The following is an 18,993-nucleotide window of genomic DNA, read 5'->3' as shown; positions in this document are numbered from 1 at the left end:
ACACAGGACAAACCTCTTCATATAGGCTAGGACTTTTAGGCGATTTTTCTTTGCTAAATATTCTTATGGGGGAATTTGTGATTTCATTCAATAACTTTCATAAGGGTGTGTTCTGTGTGTCAGTCTATTTATACATTTTGGTACTAAATCTGGGTCCAGAGTGAATGTCTGTCGAATATCCAAGTTAAGACTAACTTCACTGCGGTCATGTTATTAGTAATGCCTTGCTCACTGACTGTGTGTAAAAGGTTTCCTGCCCCCTGGTGTAAAGACAGAAGCACAGCTGCTTCAGCTTTTTGAGGTTTCATAGCATTTTGAAACACTCTGGCTGTCTTGGTTTGTCACATCTAAATTAGGGCTGCAATTTACGATTATTTTGATGGTTAATGATCAATTTATTGTTTGGTCTATTAAATGGCAGAAGACAAGAAAACATACTTGTCCAGTGTTATGGAGTGCAATTTAACACTGCTTTATCCCCAAATATGAAGAGATACACAGAAAATAGATTATTTATTTTACTGCCACTATAGTTTGGCTATTATAAAATGCCTAGAAAAATTTAAAAGAACATTTGATATTGGAGTGGCAAACAATTGTTATTAAATGGCAATATTAAATGAGAATTAAAAGTGAATTAAACATTTCAAATAGAAACTGGCAAAAAAAAAAACTTGTGTGTAAGAAACTGAAATTTAAAAAAAGCATTTGTTTTCTCCCTCAATTTTCTATTTTCTCATCTGCTTCTTTCGTTTCCTGAGCTGTGTGTAAAATAGAAGGTGCAGCCGGCCCATAAGGCAAAACCAATACAACTAATGTTCAGTTTGTGAGTATTCCAAAACTATAAAGTCCATCCTTTCCTTGCGAAATGTATACTGTCATTGCTAATGCTAATGTGCAAGCAAAAATAGAACACACCAAACATGTTCAAATCTACCAGCTGATGAGCCCTTGCTGACAGATGGAAAAGAAAAAGGAAAAAGGGAAGTGAACAGAGGTAATGTTTTCCCCCATTCTCTATTGCAGTTTTAGATACACTAAAGATACATTTATAATGTCATTTCTAACAGTGACAAATGGGATGACGGTCCACATATAAAGTATTTCATATATCATATTTTCATGTACTTCGAAGCACCTTTGTAAACATGTCTTCACCACTGCTGTATTTATTAACGTGTGGCGTGTCTTTGGGAAACCCCTCACTGATGACACACATGTGGTTTAGGATCAGAGTTCAGGTTTTACATTTACTGTAGGCAGTGGTGGAATGTAACTAAGTACATGTACTTAAGTACTGTACTTAAGTACAAATTTGAGGTACTTGTACTTTACTTGATTCTTTTCTTTTCGTGTCACATTCTACTTCTACTCATTTCAGAGAGAAATATTGTACTTTTTATGCCACAACAATAATCAGACAGCTTTAGTTATTAGTTACACAAAACACATGTAGCATAAAATACAGTGTTTCATTATAAATTAAACCACCCAACAATAAGACGGCCTACAAGTCCAGCTGAAATGATAAGCCGTTCAAACACAGAACTGTTTTGATCATTTCCAGTTTCCAAAATTTACTTTTACTTTTTATACTTTAAGTACATTTTCCTGATGATACTTACATACTTTTCTACATTTTGAATGCAGGAAATGTACTTGTAACAGAGTATTTTTACAGTGTGGTATTAGTAATTTTACTCAAGTAAAGGATCTGAATACTTCTGCCACCACTGACTGTAGGGCAGCATAAAGCATATTATAATTAGTTTTATAGCCTTACATTTTCTATTCTTCTTTGTCTGTCTGTCTGTGTGGTGCATTATTAATTTACATCCACTAGATGGCTGTAAATCATCATCATTTAGGACATCAGAGGAAGTAAATGTACTGTACTGTATATCAACAGTAGTCACTGAGGAGTGGATCTAAAATGGCTGGGGTCACAATGATGTCTCCTCTACTGATTTGATGTTATTTAGGGATGTCAAATTAAGGATTTTAACATATGGTGTAGTAATGTTTTAGATATCTCCACCATGTGTTTACATGTATTGCAGTCACTGTCAGTCTATGACAATCTACATGTTGGTGTCATTGCCATCAGTCGTATCTGAGCTGATTTTCCATCCTACTTTGACATTATGCGTCACTGTTTCCACAATTAATTTAGCCCATTACCACAGGTATCCATCCTCAACCACTCCGATAATGTTGGATGAAATTTCATTTTGAATGATTAATTGCACCGTCTTTCCTCTGTTCCTCTCAAATGAAACTATGATTCATTCAGTGCTAAGCCATTTGGTCTGGCTTTTTTTACCAAAAGTGTTTTAATCAACCACAATTCAAAGTGATGATACAAACATTGCTGAAACAATCAGATTTCCTTCTCCATTTCTATCATGTTTGTCACAGGCCACACTCAAAACACCCATGTTTTTCAAATGTGCACATGACTCAATACTGCTGACTCCCAAAAATGCAATTGTTTTCCAACTCATTCACCTAAAATTACATGTCATGTCATGTAGCTGATGCTTTTATCCAAAGTGACTTACAATTGCTCTATATATCAGCAGTCGCACGCCTCTGGAGCAACTAGGGGTTAAGTGTCTTGGGGTTAAGGGACACATTGGTTGATGTATCGCAGTGGGAATCAAACCCGGATCTCCCACACCAAAGGCACATGTCATATCCACTGCGCCATCACCACCCCACCACCAAAGTACAATCCTACTATTCTGCAGTGAAAATACATTCCTTCAACCACTGTGAATTGAAGTCAGTGATAAGTCTGGGCATGTTATCTGTTACTGTGTCACTTGACCATTGTCAGTCATAAAGGTCCCCTACCACAGGTATTTAGTCTTTGAGTCCTCTTTTTGGTCTAATGACACATACCTGAACCAAAGCCCCATCCTGTTTTGCTGCTATGAAACTTTCCCCAAGCAAAGTGCTAACAGGGAAAGTGAAACCACATTTACTGACCTCAACCTGAATCTATGTAGAGGTGGGAATTTTCAATAAGTGCAAATAGTAAACAACCTATCATGACATTTCCACTATGACATTTGTTTGACATTATTAACCATATATTTTTGAAAGTTAAGGAAGTATATTTTTGTACCCAGAGTGGGATGTGGACGTAAATAATAGTATTTGAAAGGTCTTAGCTTTTACTCAGTAAGGATGTCATTTCCTCCTGGTATGCAATATTGTATCAAATGTATGCTTGCCCATACGTTTCACTCTAGTTTATTTGTGTATACTTTGTATTCAATTTATCAAGTAAAAAAAGATTTTATCTCTGCAATTTCCTGGTCTTAGCCTTTTACCCACATATTTTAATGAAAATAATACTAATAATAATGAAAATGTACAGAGATAAGCTACCAATGCTGATTAATACATTGGATCCTTGTTTACTTGTTCTAATTAACCCTTACTCAAATTCTGCGCATTATCCTTTTCTAAAGTAGTTTCAAGTGTGTTAAAAACTGTTATTATACCTTGTTTATTATCGAGACACATAGAGTAAAAAAAAAGGGAAAATATGGAGCAATATCAGCAAGGCAATGACTTTCATTGTTGGCCAGACACCAATGTAAAAAAGGATGACACCACCACCACCATTCAAACACTCTTCATAAAGTCTCGTCATTAAAAAAGGAACTGAATGATTCATTTTGGAATGAATTTATGTTAAAGTTCTTTGCTGCTTCCTTCTGCTCCTGGTACTGAGCGTTCCTCCTTTTTGTGTGAGTCGTAGTGAGTAGGAGTAAAGGGCCAGCCCCAAAATGCACATACAACATGGGCCTTCTGTGTTTGCCTGCAGCAACACACAGGGGGAAGTACCATCTGGATTCCTCTTTGTTGTACAGATACTCAGGGCACAGCAGAACAAAGTCAGACATCAAGAACGTCCTCATCACATGCACACACTGAGCTCAGGAAGCGAACCCACACACTGCTTTGGTGTAGAGCAGAGGAAACTCAGGACCTGTTCAGTCGTCAGTTCTTAATATCTGTCTTCCTCAAGCCGCTCTAAGCTCTGCCGTCGGACTGACGATGCCACAGCATACTCAGCATTCCCTAATCCACATCCTCCTGTTGTGGATCACCATCCTTTCCATTGTCCAGGTTGTGTTTATCGTCCTCTTCTTCACAGCTGGACATCATGACCTGGTGAGACCTCTTAAAATATCCTCAGATTGAATTTACAGAATGTTACAGTATCTCATGGGCGTTAATGATGACATACAAACTTGACATTGTAAACTTGTCAATCAGTTTTACCATAGCCACATCACATTTGAATTAATTGATAAAGTTTAGGATGCATGTTGTGTTTAAACACCTGTGCAGTGCAGCTGTTCTTTCTTGTGGTTTAGGTAGTAGCATAGCCAGTGAGAAAGACTGCCTGTGGTCTGCAGATAGTTACATAGACCTCTATTATGACTCAAACAGTGGTAGCATTGGCATGATGTTCAGATGAAAACCCCCATACACCATCATAACCCAGAGAGAAAAACAAAGCAGCACAACAAATACAACCCTAGTTGAGCATAACTGGTATAATTTAAAGTCTAGCATTATGGTTGAATACCTAAGCAAAGGTGTTGATTGTTAGAGTTTGGAGTAAATATTTGAAAGGAATATGCTTTTGATAAACACTGCTTTGCATTTAAAATTTTGATTTAGCATTGTCAAATTTAGCAATGCCATTTAGAGAATTTGAATGTTTATTGCAGCTACAGATGGGTCAACCTTCATCACTGGCACATTTGTGTCATCAAAACCTTCTTTTAACATTTGTCATTAATTATTTATTATTATGAGCATATTTTGTGCGTCTGTTTCCTTCTCCAGTATCAGAACAGTGACGCTGTAACACCAAAGACCGGAACGCAAATCCAGGCAAACATTACGCCTTCGGTAAGAAAACCGCAGCTTCAGAGTTTGTGCTTCTCCTGTTGACCTCTCTGTGTTGTGTTAAATATTCTTACAATCTCAACACACATGTTCTTGGTGATTAAGAATCATGTTACTGTTATTAGTTTTTGATTAGTTTTTCAATCCCACTATTCCAGGCACACAAATCTTGACAAGGCAGCTGTGTCTCAAATTACTTTTCTTCTTGAGTTACTTAGATATTTACGTCAGATAGTCTAACCGCTCTCCTCACTTCTTGGAGGAAGCACAGTGACGTCATTACCACATTCGGGGAAATGCCACTAAACTACTGTCTCTTCATTTTCCTTCTGAAGATAGTGTATGATCTATTATGTTCTCACTTTTAAGATAGAGGTAATAGTCTTATCACCACCGTTTAAAGAAAAACAAAAGTAACTTCTGTGTAGCTGGTCTGTGTGTCTGTGTTGGGGCCATGTAGGCAGTAGGCACCACACTTAGAGATTTATGGATCTCTTCATCTTTCAACAGCCCGTCTCCGACCATGGGCTTCCCTTGGGCAAAGGCTTAATGCTGATCTTTAAGATTACTGAAGGTAAAGCTATTTTAAGAATTTCTATACTCAGCTGTATGACCAAGGCTGTAAAAATGTGTACACAATGAGTCAGGTCACCATTTACAAGCTGTTGGAAATACAGATAATGTTCTGGTCAGAGGAAATATGTAATTCCATTAGATGTAATTTAGTCACTAATTACAGCACAGCAGCAGTTAATATACTTTGCTTCATGTGAAATCGTCTCAACACAGTATATTCTGTACAGTTCTAAGAAAACAAACTCACAGCTAATGGAAACTTTTCTGTCATCCACAGTCAACGGGAACATGAAATTGGTAGCAAAGAATCCACATCCAGGCCTGATCTCAGAAGAAGGAGGAACATTTCTGAAAATAAAGATGGACGGATATTTCTTTCTAAATCTTCGGGTGACACTGTTATCATGTAACGATACATGGCAATCACAGTACACAGTCAGTCTGAAGATGAAGGGCAAAGATATCCTGAGGGGTGGGATTAACAAAAACACATCCTGCACCGGCCTCCTCAGCAAGGTAGAGGTGCTTACTGCTGGAGACACCCTGGAGGTCAACCTGCCAGCCAATGATCAAATTGATGAAGATAATTCTCAGTTGGATATTATCTACATGAGCAAGCCTTAGATGCAGCTTTAATTCAATACATATCTATATTCTAAATCCTTGGCATATTCCAGGGCACCCGCCCAGCTCTGGGACCTGCTCAGATGCACTTATTGTTCACTTGTTACCAAACAGACCTCTGTCTTTGGAATTTGGATTACCAGATCAGCAAATCACTTAACTGTTTATCTGCAGTCACAGATAATGCATGAATGGGCTGGATTCAACATTGGACATCGTCTTTTACCCGCAGGCTCTGTAGAAACCTCACCACTTTAAATTCTGGTCTACTAAAAAGAAAAATCCACCTAAAACAGAATGTGTCCAATTATTTTGGCCAGTAAAGTAAAATATACTATATAGTAGCTCCAGGATTGGTCTAAGGATTACATCATCACTACAAATCTGCTTCTTTGCTGTTGTGCTTAAGGGAAGACATTTTCAAATTCAAACTTTAAAACTGTGAAATACTGTAATAACAAGTATACTGTATTTTTGCATGGATTAGAAAAGCAAAATTGTCATTGCTTCAAAAATAGCTGTGATCAGGAGCACATTTGTAGTCAGCAAAGCAGGTATTCAGAGTGAACCATTGTACTTGATTGTTTTTTTCCCCTGTTGGAGTTTCTTACAATTACAATGTGTAATTGTAGTACTGAGAGAATGTATTATCTGAAGTGCCATATCTACTGTCAGAACTGTGTTATTTGCACCACATCTTTTTTTGCTACTCGCTGATTTATTATTTTGAACTGTAGGAATTATATATTTATGTCATATTTATTTATTGTTTGTACTTATAATATATACCGTATACAGATTGTATTTAACAACATTCCATGGGCAGGCCAGTGAATTACCAATTAATGAATGTCACTGTGTGACAATGTATGTCATTGTATGGCAAACATACCGTATATTGTTAGTGAGTCACTGGAATGTAGGTTCGTACTGTTTTCTTGATTAATTATTGTAATAATATGAAGCTAAAATTATACAAACTACAGACAACATGGTTGGTAACTGTACGTAGGTAAATAAAGATATTATGTATTTGTTAAGACATGGTATGATGGAATATTATGGTCGTTTTACTGTCTGTAATGATTTTAAGAAATGTTTGTTAATTATGTAAAAACAAGAACCACATTTCCATACATTATAATTTCCATTTTCATAATCTAAATTTAAAATGAAAAGTGAAAAGACTTTTCTTGTGTATTGTTTGCTTGTTTATTCAATTTTCAAGTTATTTTTGCATGTATGTTTTATTTTGCTTAGTACTTTTCATTCTTCTGTACAGTTTATACTTAACATATTTGTAAAAATATATATATATGAAAGTAATGATGACAAAGGTCTGGTGTAAAAACAATTTCTTCTGAAATCCTTTCATTAAAAACTACTAGTGTGAAAAAAGAAAAGTGAAAAAGACTTGACAGAACTAACCTACAAATTTCGTTCCCTACCTGTATCACACATTATGAAAAGTGAAATCACAACTCATGGTGGTTTATGCGGAAAGTTTCATGTGCTAAGAGAGGTTGAGAGAAATATTTGGTTTTGTCAATGATTTTCTATTGTTTTTAATGCATCACGGAACTGCTCGCACCCCTGATGATTTGTGTACGTTAGTGTGATTATGCATTCATAAAAGCATTTGTTCTGGGAACATTTTTACATCTGACTACATCGACATACTGTAACTGCTGCCATTTTTCTAATTAAAAACTATATTTTGTCAAATATTTGATGCGTTTAAAAGACCCAATATAGAGCTAAACAAAGCAATGAAATTACAAAGATCAATTGGTGCTTTTGACTGTGAGTCATTTTGAGACCCTGGATATGAGGTGAAAGTGAGAGGTCATAAGTTAACAGTGGGACCCCGCAGATAATGAGTCACTAATAGAAAGATACGGGGGGAGCTTCCGTGCCGTATGCTGTCGAAGAATATTTTCTCCAGACTGACAAAGCAAAATAAAATCATCATCTTACACAAACATCCAACATGATATATTACAATAGTCTTACATTTCTCACCTGACTGGTTTTATTGTTTTTAATTGCTTTTAATATGCTTGATTTACGTGTTGGCTTTATTGCTTATCTGTTTTTAATGTGCTATACGTGCTGGTTTTACTGTAAAGTGTCTTTGAGTACCATGTAAAGCGCTATATAAATAAAATGTATTATTTATTATTATTATTATTATTATTATTATTATTATTATTATTATTATTATTATATCTGACCTACATCACACCAATAGAGATACTGTACACAAACGGTCATTGGAACGTGGTGTTAGTCATCACTGCCAAGACAACACATTTACCAAGTTACTGAGGTTTCTTTTCCAAACGTCAGCCACAGAGGCCTATGTCTCTATTAGCTGTTGCCACCACCACTTCCTGAGGAGAGGTCCAAGATGTTGAATTCGAATGCACCCAAGACCCATTTACCACCCACTCTCGTCTCATGTATTAGAGGCATCCGCATGGGTTGGTTTGTCCCCACCTTTGCTTTCCACTGCCACTGTCGAGGCAGACGTTACAAGAGTTGTGTATCTGCCTAAGGATGTCTGTGAAAAACCCTAATTTCCATCATTTTCACCCAAACGACACTGAGAAAGCTTGTGTGGGGTGTCAGACAAATCCATGTGTTTGTACAGTATGTGTTTTGCCTGTTATGTGTCACTGCTTTTTTCTTGGCCTGGTCTCCGTTGTAAAAGAGATCCTTTACCTCAATGAGACTGCTAACCTCGTTAAATATAGGCTAAAGAAAAATCATGTTTTCAATGTGCAATCAGTGAATAACATGCTCTTTCGCTCATCAGCAACTGCTAGTAAAAAATGACACACATTATAAAACAATATTTGTCAGAATTCAAGATATGTGAGGTGATTTTTGAGAGAGAACAACTATCAAGCACATAATGTATAAACAAAAGGTGTGAGTTTCTTTTGTTAAAGATGTTTTTAGTAAACTCAGCAGCAAAGTGGACCCTCTGGAAGCTCTGCTTAATTAATGCCAGCACTCTTCTGTACTGTTCTCCACCTTATCTAGAGACCAACACAAGGGGACAGTATTCAGCTGTGCTCTGTGTGGAGTGTTGCATGACCACCTTTCAGTTTTGCTTTACAGAACAATGTTGCTCTAGGTGCCGCACGTGGTTCATTGTAGAAAGGCTTCTTTCCAAAGTTATTGAGAACATTTTTGACAGTTTCTCATCAGATTTTTATCTTACATCACAATGCTTTATCAATGGAAAAATATGTTTTGGTTTTGTTTCATACAGGAAAGTGTGAATAATTAGATTGAGATCATAGACAAATAATGAGTACTGTCATCCCACACAAATTCTCTGTACAAGTCATGTCTAGAACTATGTTTAATCATTAGAGGAAACTAAACTGCAGGAATCCCAACCACACCTGATACAGCTCCCCCTCCTTTGCTACTACAGTCTCTCACACCTCACAGGCCAGCCAGCGCTGGAAGATAATGACTCATGAGAGGAGACTATAAAATGTCTGAGATAATAAGGCCACCCATGATTTGATAGATAACATGTTTACTTATGAGTTCAGACTATATATAGCAAAAGTCTGATCTGTAATTAGTGTTTTACCAATTAAAACAAAACTAGTACACACACACACACACACACACACACACACACACACTTCATGTTCACCATCTTCTGCTCTCCGGGTCTGGGGTTGGAAATAAAAGTGAGTCAGGCAATCTTTGGCTGAAACCCCACCACCCAACCCCCCCCCACTGCAGCCCCCACTACCATTTCCTCTACAGTTTACAAATATACAATTCTGTGGGTGTTTTCAAGAGCAGCTTCTTCGAACAGGCACAGCTGAAGGGGAAAGTGTAACAGTGACTGTATGAGAGATGAACAAAAGAGGGAAAAAAAGAAGAAGCTTCCAACCGTGATGAAGCTTTTTGAGTGTCAGCATGCTTGTCACCACGGTGATGAAAGCATGTCTTTATCTATATAGCATTATAGTAGATAATATAATATATTAGATACGATCTAAATGTGTGGAACAGTGGAATACACTTATTGCAGCTACTGTCCCTCTGAACCCCTTAAACTCAAGTACATTTGTCATATAAGTTATACTGTGTATACGGCACCAACACATGCTGGTTGAAGGTGGTTTACTTATTGACACTTTGTTACGTGTCACTGTGTTATTTAAAAAAACATTTCTCTACAGTGTGAGTTGTGTGGTTGGACTGAGTGGGTGAAACTGATGCTACTGCGACCACTTAGCAAAGACTTTTGCACGGCCTCATCTGTCACAGCAGGAAGTGAGTTTAATTCAGCTACATGACGGCCTCAATAAAAAGCTTGAGAAAACCAACAAACAGGAGTTTTGAATCATGTGTTTATTTCAGTATGCTGTATACAATATTGTACATACATACAGCAGAATTAAAGTGGTTATATCATTCATTCTACCACTGGAGGAATACATAAATAGTGTGCAGTATGTGTCACAGCAAGAATGAAAAGAAATGTATAAGGAGACAGTTTGTATGTTTTTAATTTTAGCATGAATATGACACATACGCTTATACTAAAAAAACTGAACAATGTATGAAAGTTTTTATCTATAATGACTCATTTTGTAACATTCAGACGATTATGTTTAAAGTATAAAAAAAGCATATAAAAATTCCCTGATGAGAAAAGTTTTTAAATACACATACTCAAAAAAGTAGGGAGTTCACCCCCCAATAAAAAAAGCCTCCAGCACGGTCCTAACCTTCACAATACTCAAAGAGGCACAAAGAGGTTTTCAAACCTTCATCTTTCCGGTTATGGACCTACTTTTTCTTCAAAGAGAATGAATCATTCTCGAGAAGATTCTATAGCATTTATTTTCAACTTTTATTTACTCTTTTCCGAGCGTTTGAATCCATTGTGAAACATCAATGTGATATTTATATCATATATGCACCGAAGATGTTCTCAAAGGACTTGTGTCGCAGAATGTTTGAGGTATTGCTCACTTTTACAAAAAGGACATCATCTTTTGTGAGGTGAAACACTCCACCCAGGTAACTGTTGGATCGTGTTTCCCTACTGTTGGATCGCGTTTCCCTATTGTTGGATCGCGTTTCCCTGGAAGAGTATCTGGACATCAGGAGGGGAATCTCTCCCCCAGAGTACCGGTCAGTGATCCGATTAACAGTGTGGTTAAAATGATCAGTGGAATAGAAGGAAACCTTGGAATAGACATAGTAATAACCCTCCTTCTGAATGACGAGACCTCTGTCTTTGTAGTCCATGCCATGGAGGAGAGGGCCTGCAATCATGCTCCATGCCATGATAGGATTTTCATGATCTACATTTACATCTTGTCCATCTGTGGGGGGGGGGGGAACAGCACCAATGTGAAGATTCTTCATTATATTCACATAATGCATTTGTCACATTAAACAGGGAGTTTAAAATGACTAATACATTATAAAGAGCAAAGGCTACAACAATATATGTCATTTATTTTCTGCCTTGGTAATAAATTGAACACTATGTTAATGGAGGAACAACAACACTGGTCTCACCTGTCAGATGTGCAACCGGTTTGGAAGGATGAATAACACCGGGACTTTTAGTGGGATGAGTAATGACTTGACCTGTGTGAGGACCAGACAAATTGTCACTGATGTTGATTAAGTAAGTGAAGTAACATTTATCGGTTGAGTAAATTGTGCTGAGACATACCTGCGATTTGCTTAGAGGACGATGCTGAGGGGGCCTGCAATGGGGGAAAAAATTGTTTACCTCTCAGTTGTATATTTGTTTTTGTTTGTGAGCATGCAAATGTAAAAGTAGGTGCAATCACCATTGCTGGATACTGACCAAGTTGTGAAAATAAGATGTAAAAAAACGACGATCTCGCTAAATTATAAAATCGGAATTTTGTTTGAAGGACCCCTTTTGGTTTTTCTATGATGTTATCTTTCTGTGGAACAAAGTATAACAGGTCTATCTTTCCGGTAATCAGCAAAAAGCAGATCACAATCATGCTACAGGAAATAGACCACTTCCTTTTCTCCACCGTCCCTTGTTTGTACCGTGTGTATACCTTGTGTGCCAAACAGTGTGAAAACAAGCAAGCCACCTCCCTCTCCCCCTACCCCATGAGTGCTGCCCTGACACAGAACATCAGATGAGGACAGGAAACTGAGTCACAGAAATACAGTGAACTCACTGGCCACTCACCATCATGGATTATCAAGTCTGCCTGCCCCTACCACCCGGGGTACGTCAGAGGAGATTTCTCACAAATAGGCCACACTTCTCCATCTCTACTCTCTTCCCCATAACAGTGATATTATTTCACCGTCAGCAGTTTTTGGAGAAAAAAAATTTGATTGGAGTAAATGTCAGTTTTGTTCCTATCACGAGATTCCTTTGCTTCGAACAAGATCTCCAAGTGTTGTATAAAGTGTAAATATTCTAATGTTTTTTTTTTTAAATCACACCATAACTCCATCATGACACGATGGGAACATCTGTAACCACAAATAGACTCAAACTTAAACAGTTTCTACATTGATTATAACAGGCAGTTTCCCACAGGTAGCATGTGACTCTGTGATATGCGTGTAGTTATGTGAACAATGGTAATTGTCCTTGCACCTTGTACTTTGTATTGTAAATTGAATTAAAACTCACAATGTTGAAATTTTACAGTTCTGAAGTGACTTTCTCGTCTCCAACACATGAAAGTTTGCTGCTTTCATAATATTTCGCTTGATGGTGTTTTAAGCCCCCAATGTCTCCAGCATTGCCTGGAAGGACATTGGGGGCTTAAAACACAGATAACGTAATCTTCACGATGCCGTTTTATGTTCCGAGGTCATTCATTTTTGTAGTTTGCTATCTTTGTCTAAAAACGTTGACCTTAATAGTATCAATATGTATTCGATTCATATGTAATTCCATTTATGCATAAAAATATTAAAGTATAAATACGTAAGACTGAAGTGTTTAAAGAAAATCAAGATGTTTCTGAGAAAAGCAGAAGTCCCATTATGAATACTTACAACTAGAAAACTAAAGGTGTTATTGACGAGTTTTAGGTTGACGGTGACAGAAAACAAGTAAGAGAAAACTGTTAGAAAACAAGAAAAGTGAAAGTGAGAATAAGGCGTTAAAGCTGAATAAGATCTTATGAGTAAAGTGAGATTCAAAGGGATTTAAAAGGAAATGAAATTAATCAAAAACAGAGATACTGTGACATTCCGTTAATAAGAAATCACAGGATTACGTGTATTTGCGTATTGTAAGCAGGGGCCGACTCAGAGATGGGGTTGATACTCACAGAATTAGGTTGGTAGAGACGGTAGATGAAGCAGGCTTCTATGGCCATGCCGCACAACGCCACGCTCACCAGCAGGATTAGCAGGGTCTGTGCCACCCCGGCACGCTGTCGCACCTGGTTCAGCCTGGGTGGCAGTGGAGGCCGGGTGGCATGGGTGTCCACCACATACACAGAGGGGTATCCATCCTTGGACATACCTACGGGGCTCTCTCTGTAACTGAAAACCAATTCTGCTTGGTAATATCCTCCAGACGTTGGCAGAGGGTGTTGCTTCAAAGGGACTGCAGAGAAAAATAGACTTGAGATTCAGAGCTGGGTGAAACAGCAGCAAAATGGGTGGGCTTCCTTGTGGTTGGTTCAAGTGGAGATGGCTCACAAGTAGTCAGATTAGAACATAGAGCAACTCAGATACAGTAATATTGAGATGTATCACCAGAGCACCTTCTTAAAGCTGAGATGCACCTGTCTGCACAAAACTCCAAACATCAAAATGATACTGTCCTTGATGCAATGTTTTTTCCAATGCAGCTGCAAAACCTTACAACCAAGGTAGAAGACGACAATCACTAAGTGGAAGACCAAGCAAAATGTATTTCTACCTTCCCTTCACACCCTCCCACTTCACTGTTGAAGCAATGTTGAAATAGCTCTATTCACACTTCCTCTCTCGCCGATATTCTCTCTCTGGCTTAAAGTCTGACAGCAACAGATACTGACATAAATGGAGTTTAAGATGTTAAACCTTTGTGCGTTGTTGCAGAGAACAGAACAGAGTTGCGAGGCATAAGCATATTAGAAAATAAAAATACTGAAGCAACCAAACTCAGCCGGGGTAGGGTGAGGCAAAGTGACAAGTTTAGACCGTGTATGCATTTTAGTGGTTTAAATGCTATACACTTTTTCTCTGGATCACACCTATGTGATAGTTTATTCACCTCCCAAAAGAATTGTCTTTGTGTGATAGATGGAAGTGAACATGAGGGGGAAAAAATGGTAGCTACCAGGGGCGATTCTAGGATCAGACCTTTGAACCTGTAATTGTTTGTCCTCTGTCACTAACAGACAAGTTCGCAAACTCTCACTTGAAGCACTAAAAAAAATTAATTGTTTTTTATTATTATCATTTGTAGGGGGCGCCAATGGTAGCCACAGCCTTTTAGCAGGAATGAAGTGAAGGCTTTGAAAGAGGGTGGGCTTACATGTTAAAGTACAAAATACTGCAGACTTTAGTAATAATGTAATGTATGACCTTTGTTAAGAATGTTTCTCACAATGACCAACGAAGGGGCAGGAGGGCACAAGGCCGAATATAAACTGAATTAAAAAACCTGACAAGCATGATGTGATGTACAGAGATGGAAAGACATCCAAGCAGCGGGGTGGTGCTGCTCTGCTCCTTTCCTGACTTCTGACCTTCTAGTAGATTTTTTTCTGCAGAGATAAACAAAGAATCCCATTCTGGTTAAACCCTGTCACTGATACTGCTCTAACACATCTTACAAATATATAGTCTGCGGAGGAGAGTCTGGCTAATCCCAGTGTTGCCAACTCTTTTTCAATGAAAGTAGCTAGCACTAGCTCCAAAACTCGCTAAAAGTAGCTAGATGACGTCATACGCTCATTTGCATATTCGTGCCGTCATTACGCAATCATTTGCATAAAGCTTAGTGGTTGTGTCGGCAAGGTAAATAGAAAGAAATAGAAATATTTAGCCAAATAATCACAAATTCAATACAGGAATTTATTTTACCTGATAATTATTACTTAGGTAGCCTATCTTTGAAGTAAAAAAAGAAATTCTAAAGAATTCTCATAGAAAGCTGGCTTGCCCAGGACCAGGCCAGCTCAGCAGTTTTTTATTTTAGACAAAGAACATTTACATTTTGGGCGGGAAAAGCCAGCAGGGCTTCCCGCAAGCGCATGCGTGATTCATTTTCAGTCTAGACGCGGAGGGGTCAACATCTCCTGCTCTGACTGCAGCTGGGAGGAACTGCTGTGCGAGGACTGGACCACTTGTGAGTGCTTTCAGATGGGCGAGGGGCCCATGGCAGCACCCGCTGCTTGTTGAGAATAGTAAGAACAAGTCTCCAAAAGTCTCCAATAACACCACAAAAAGTCGCTAGCCGCTTTTTTGAAAAAAAGTTGCTAAGGGGGTCTGAAAAGCTGCTAAATCTAGCGACAAAGTCCCCAAGTTGGCAACACTGGCTAGTCCACATAGCATTCAGGGATGGGAGAAAAATGTTTGGTTTATTGGCATTTCTTTTAACCAATCACAATCTTCTTGGGCGGCGCTAAGCTTTGCACGGAGCCGCTGCAAAATTGCCTCAGGGGGAACTTGTTTTGGTAGAACGTGTACGTTCAAAAGTTGTTTTAGTCGTGCGAGAGAAAACTCAGATTAAAGAGACTAGCTAGCTGTCTCAATTTACCCTGCAGAGATCTGTGGAGCAGTTAGCCATAGTCCTCATAAATCAACCGGAATTCTAACACAAAGAAAGCGGCAGGAAAAGACATGCATTCGGTGGAATTTCCAGAAGTCAGGGATGTCATATATATTCCATACAAATTTGCTAAATATTTTTCTTATTCTCTTAAACAGTCCTGTTGCTGGTGCTAAGGGAATACTCTGCAATCAATTATATAATAATAAAAATTTAGTCAGAATATTCATTTTCAATACATTTAACCTGCCAATTAAGAGATATATGCATCATTTTATAGATTTTAAAACTGATTCAATTCAATTCAATTATAGGTTTATAATTGCACTGTACTATTTTATCTAATTGAGAGACATGTTTAATACCCAGATAAGTGACATTCTCAGAAGGCTTAAAGTAATCATCTCAAAGATTTTCATTAAATTAATGTCTGTTACAGTAACTATCTATCGCCTAATGAGGTAACCCAAAAGAGTTTGGTCCGCCATAGAGGGTAAGCGGAGGTAACACAACAGACTCGCTCTTCAACTCACTTGTTAAGTGAAGCAGTGTTTTTTTCCAAACTCTGCTAGCGTTGTGAGTAAATATTACACAGGCCACACTGTCCAAAAACACACCTGTAATTACCGTTTATCGCCATAAGTGCTGCCGCAGAGAACGAAATGGAGATCTTCAAGGCTGTAATTTTAAAACATAGCAATGTTTGGATGTAACAATTCATTAACATCATTTATGAGTTTGAGGCATTGATTTTATATCCAGATCCAAATTTTATATCCAAGCACATCTATTAGGTTTAATATCTATATCTATCTATCTATATATATATAAATCTAAGGAGTCTGGTGGCGTTGACGAGAAACACTATGTAACTTTTCCCTCTTCGGTTCAGGTTGTCTCATTGGAACCACAGCTCGTGCGGCTGTAGTACCAATGAGACAACCTATAGGGGGACCAAAGTGGGAAAAGTTAGTATTGCTTTAAACAGGACTGTCTGACGGCAAGGTAAAGCGGTGGAAAAATTCTAAATACAGCGTACACTTAAACTGACATTGATTTTATTTAGGTGGGCCTTTTTTAGGTGGCTAAAATATGTTTTGCTGCTGCCCCCGTCCACAGCATACATGGCTTAGCATCTGTGACTGTCCTCCTGCCTGCTTCTCCAAATCAGGAGCTTACCGACCACTTGTAACTGTAGGTTCTACACTGACTATGGATGAAGTACCTCATACAACCCCACTTTAAAAAATTCAAATTCTATCCCTTTAAGTAATGTATAACTATAATTCAATGTTATTTTATTTTCAATTCAATTTTATTTTTAGTATCAAATCATAACTAGAGTTATCATGAGACACTTTAGAGATAGAGTAGGTCTAGACCACACTATAATTTACAAAGCCCCAACAATTCTAATAATTCCCCCAAGAGCAAGCAGTGAGACAGACTCGGACAGACCCAGGCTCTTGGTAGGCGGTGTCTGACAGTGCCGGTTGGGGCTGTGATGAACAGTAGCAATAATAGTCCCATTAAAGATAATAGAACAGTGACTTCAAATGGTAGTTGTAGTAGTTCATGTCATATCAGGGCGCTGCAGGGCGTTACAGGATGTAGCGTGGCACAGCAGAGCATGGATGGACGTAGCAGGAAGTAGCAGGGTTCAGCAGGACGCAGCATGACATTGCAGGGCACCGCAGAGCTTAGCAGGGAGTGCAGCAGGACCACGGCAACAGCTGCAACCAAGATCTTGGTGCCAACGTTCTCCAAGGAACTATACTGGGTGAAAAAAAAAACATAAGGACTCTGGGGAGTAAACTCCTCAGAGCTAGGTTAGTAACAAGCATTTCTGGGACGGGATGCACACAAATGGAAAGGAAGAGGAGAGAGCAGCTCAGTGTGTCAAAGGAAGGAAGTATAATGCATTATTGATGATAACATTGCATTATAATTCAGGATGTATCATGAATTCCTGCTACTCACCATTAAGAAATGATCAAGTCACTATGAATTTGCACTATATCATTAATTAACATTAACTTTTAACTTACTTCATAACTCTTCTGTGCTACACTTCACTTTTTTAAACAATTACAAAATATATTAATTAAACTAAATAAAACTTGTTAAAAAAAGGTTATAAGGACCATTTTGTCATGCAGCAATATGTGTAATGTTTATATTTTTATTTTATTATTACATTTATATAGCGCTTTATCATAGACACTCAAAGCGCATTTGGGGGGAGGGGGGGTGGGGACTGCTCTCTAACACCACTAATGTGTAGCACCCACCTGGGTGATGCAAGGCAGCCATACAACGCCTTACGACGCCAGACGCCAGAACGCTCACCACACATCTGCCTAATTTGGTGGCGTATAAATTAATGTATGAGGAAAATGTGAGTTAAAAACTATACAGCACTAACTACAAACTCAGTGACTTGATCATTTTTTAGTGAGCAAGTGGAATTCCTGATTCTACATTAATTCAGGCATTACATCATCATGAATCATCAGTTCAGCATGTGTGTTGTACCCTGTGTATCAGAATTTCTGTAAGTTTTTCACTTAACAATATCAAGTTATTCTTAAAACATCCTTAATGTCCATGCTGTAGGCCCAGGCTTTTTGTCTGGTTTTACCCACAGCCCCCCCTACAGAATGGAAGAGCACATGACAAGTACAACATTTGTTAGAAGGAATTAATCTTTGAAAATAATATTTTGCAAGTAAAGATCAGTACAAAAAGTATGATAAGTAATTAAAAAAAAAAACTTTTACTTACACTAATTTTACAGGAAGTCATATACACCAGGCACAGTCATGCATCATCAAGCTCATCATGTAGTGCATTGCACCTTGTCACCCCACCTCAGTTTTGCATGTGGTTGAAGTTCAGACTGCAGAACGCTAATGGTCTGCGCAGATAGTGCGCTCCAATTATTCAGCTCTGATCAAGGAACTTTACTGTGAGGTTATTTTCCAACCGTCGGAGTATGAGAGTCAGCAATTACAGATATACAGTAAACTTGCTTTATCGTGCATGTGTAACATAGAACAAAGTTGCTCATAGTTGGTGAAAGT

At 38.2% G+C, this 18,993-nt stretch overlaps 1 protein-coding gene across 1 annotated transcript; it reads right to left on the bottom strand.

Annotated features, from left to right (window-relative positions):
- Nucleotides 1-10,528: 10,528 nt before the first annotated feature.
- Nucleotides 10,529-14,063, bottom strand: tnfsf14 (TNF superfamily member 14). The gene is made up of 5 exons (XM_028598607.1): nucleotides 13,906-14,063; nucleotides 13,473-13,753; nucleotides 11,867-11,900; nucleotides 11,707-11,778; nucleotides 10,529-11,507 (listed from the first exon to the last, which is right to left on the bottom strand). The coding sequence occupies exons 2-5, from the start codon at nucleotides 13,665-13,667 to the stop codon at nucleotides 11,083-11,085; spliced, it is 726 nt and encodes a 241-aa protein (XP_028454408.1). The 5' UTR covers nucleotides 13,668-13,753; nucleotides 13,906-14,063; the 3' UTR covers nucleotides 10,529-11,082.
- Nucleotides 14,064-18,993: the final 4,930 nt, after the last annotated feature.

The sequence above is a fragment of the Perca flavescens genome, chromosome 15, assembly GCF_004354835.1.
Source record: "Perca flavescens isolate YP-PL-M2 chromosome 15, PFLA_1.0, whole genome shotgun sequence".
In the NCBI taxonomy this organism is placed as follows: domain Eukaryota; kingdom Metazoa; phylum Chordata; class Actinopteri; order Perciformes; family Percidae; genus Perca; species Perca flavescens.
The sequence above is the reverse complement of the archived record's forward strand: the minus strand, read 5'-3'. Positions and strand labels throughout refer to the sequence as shown.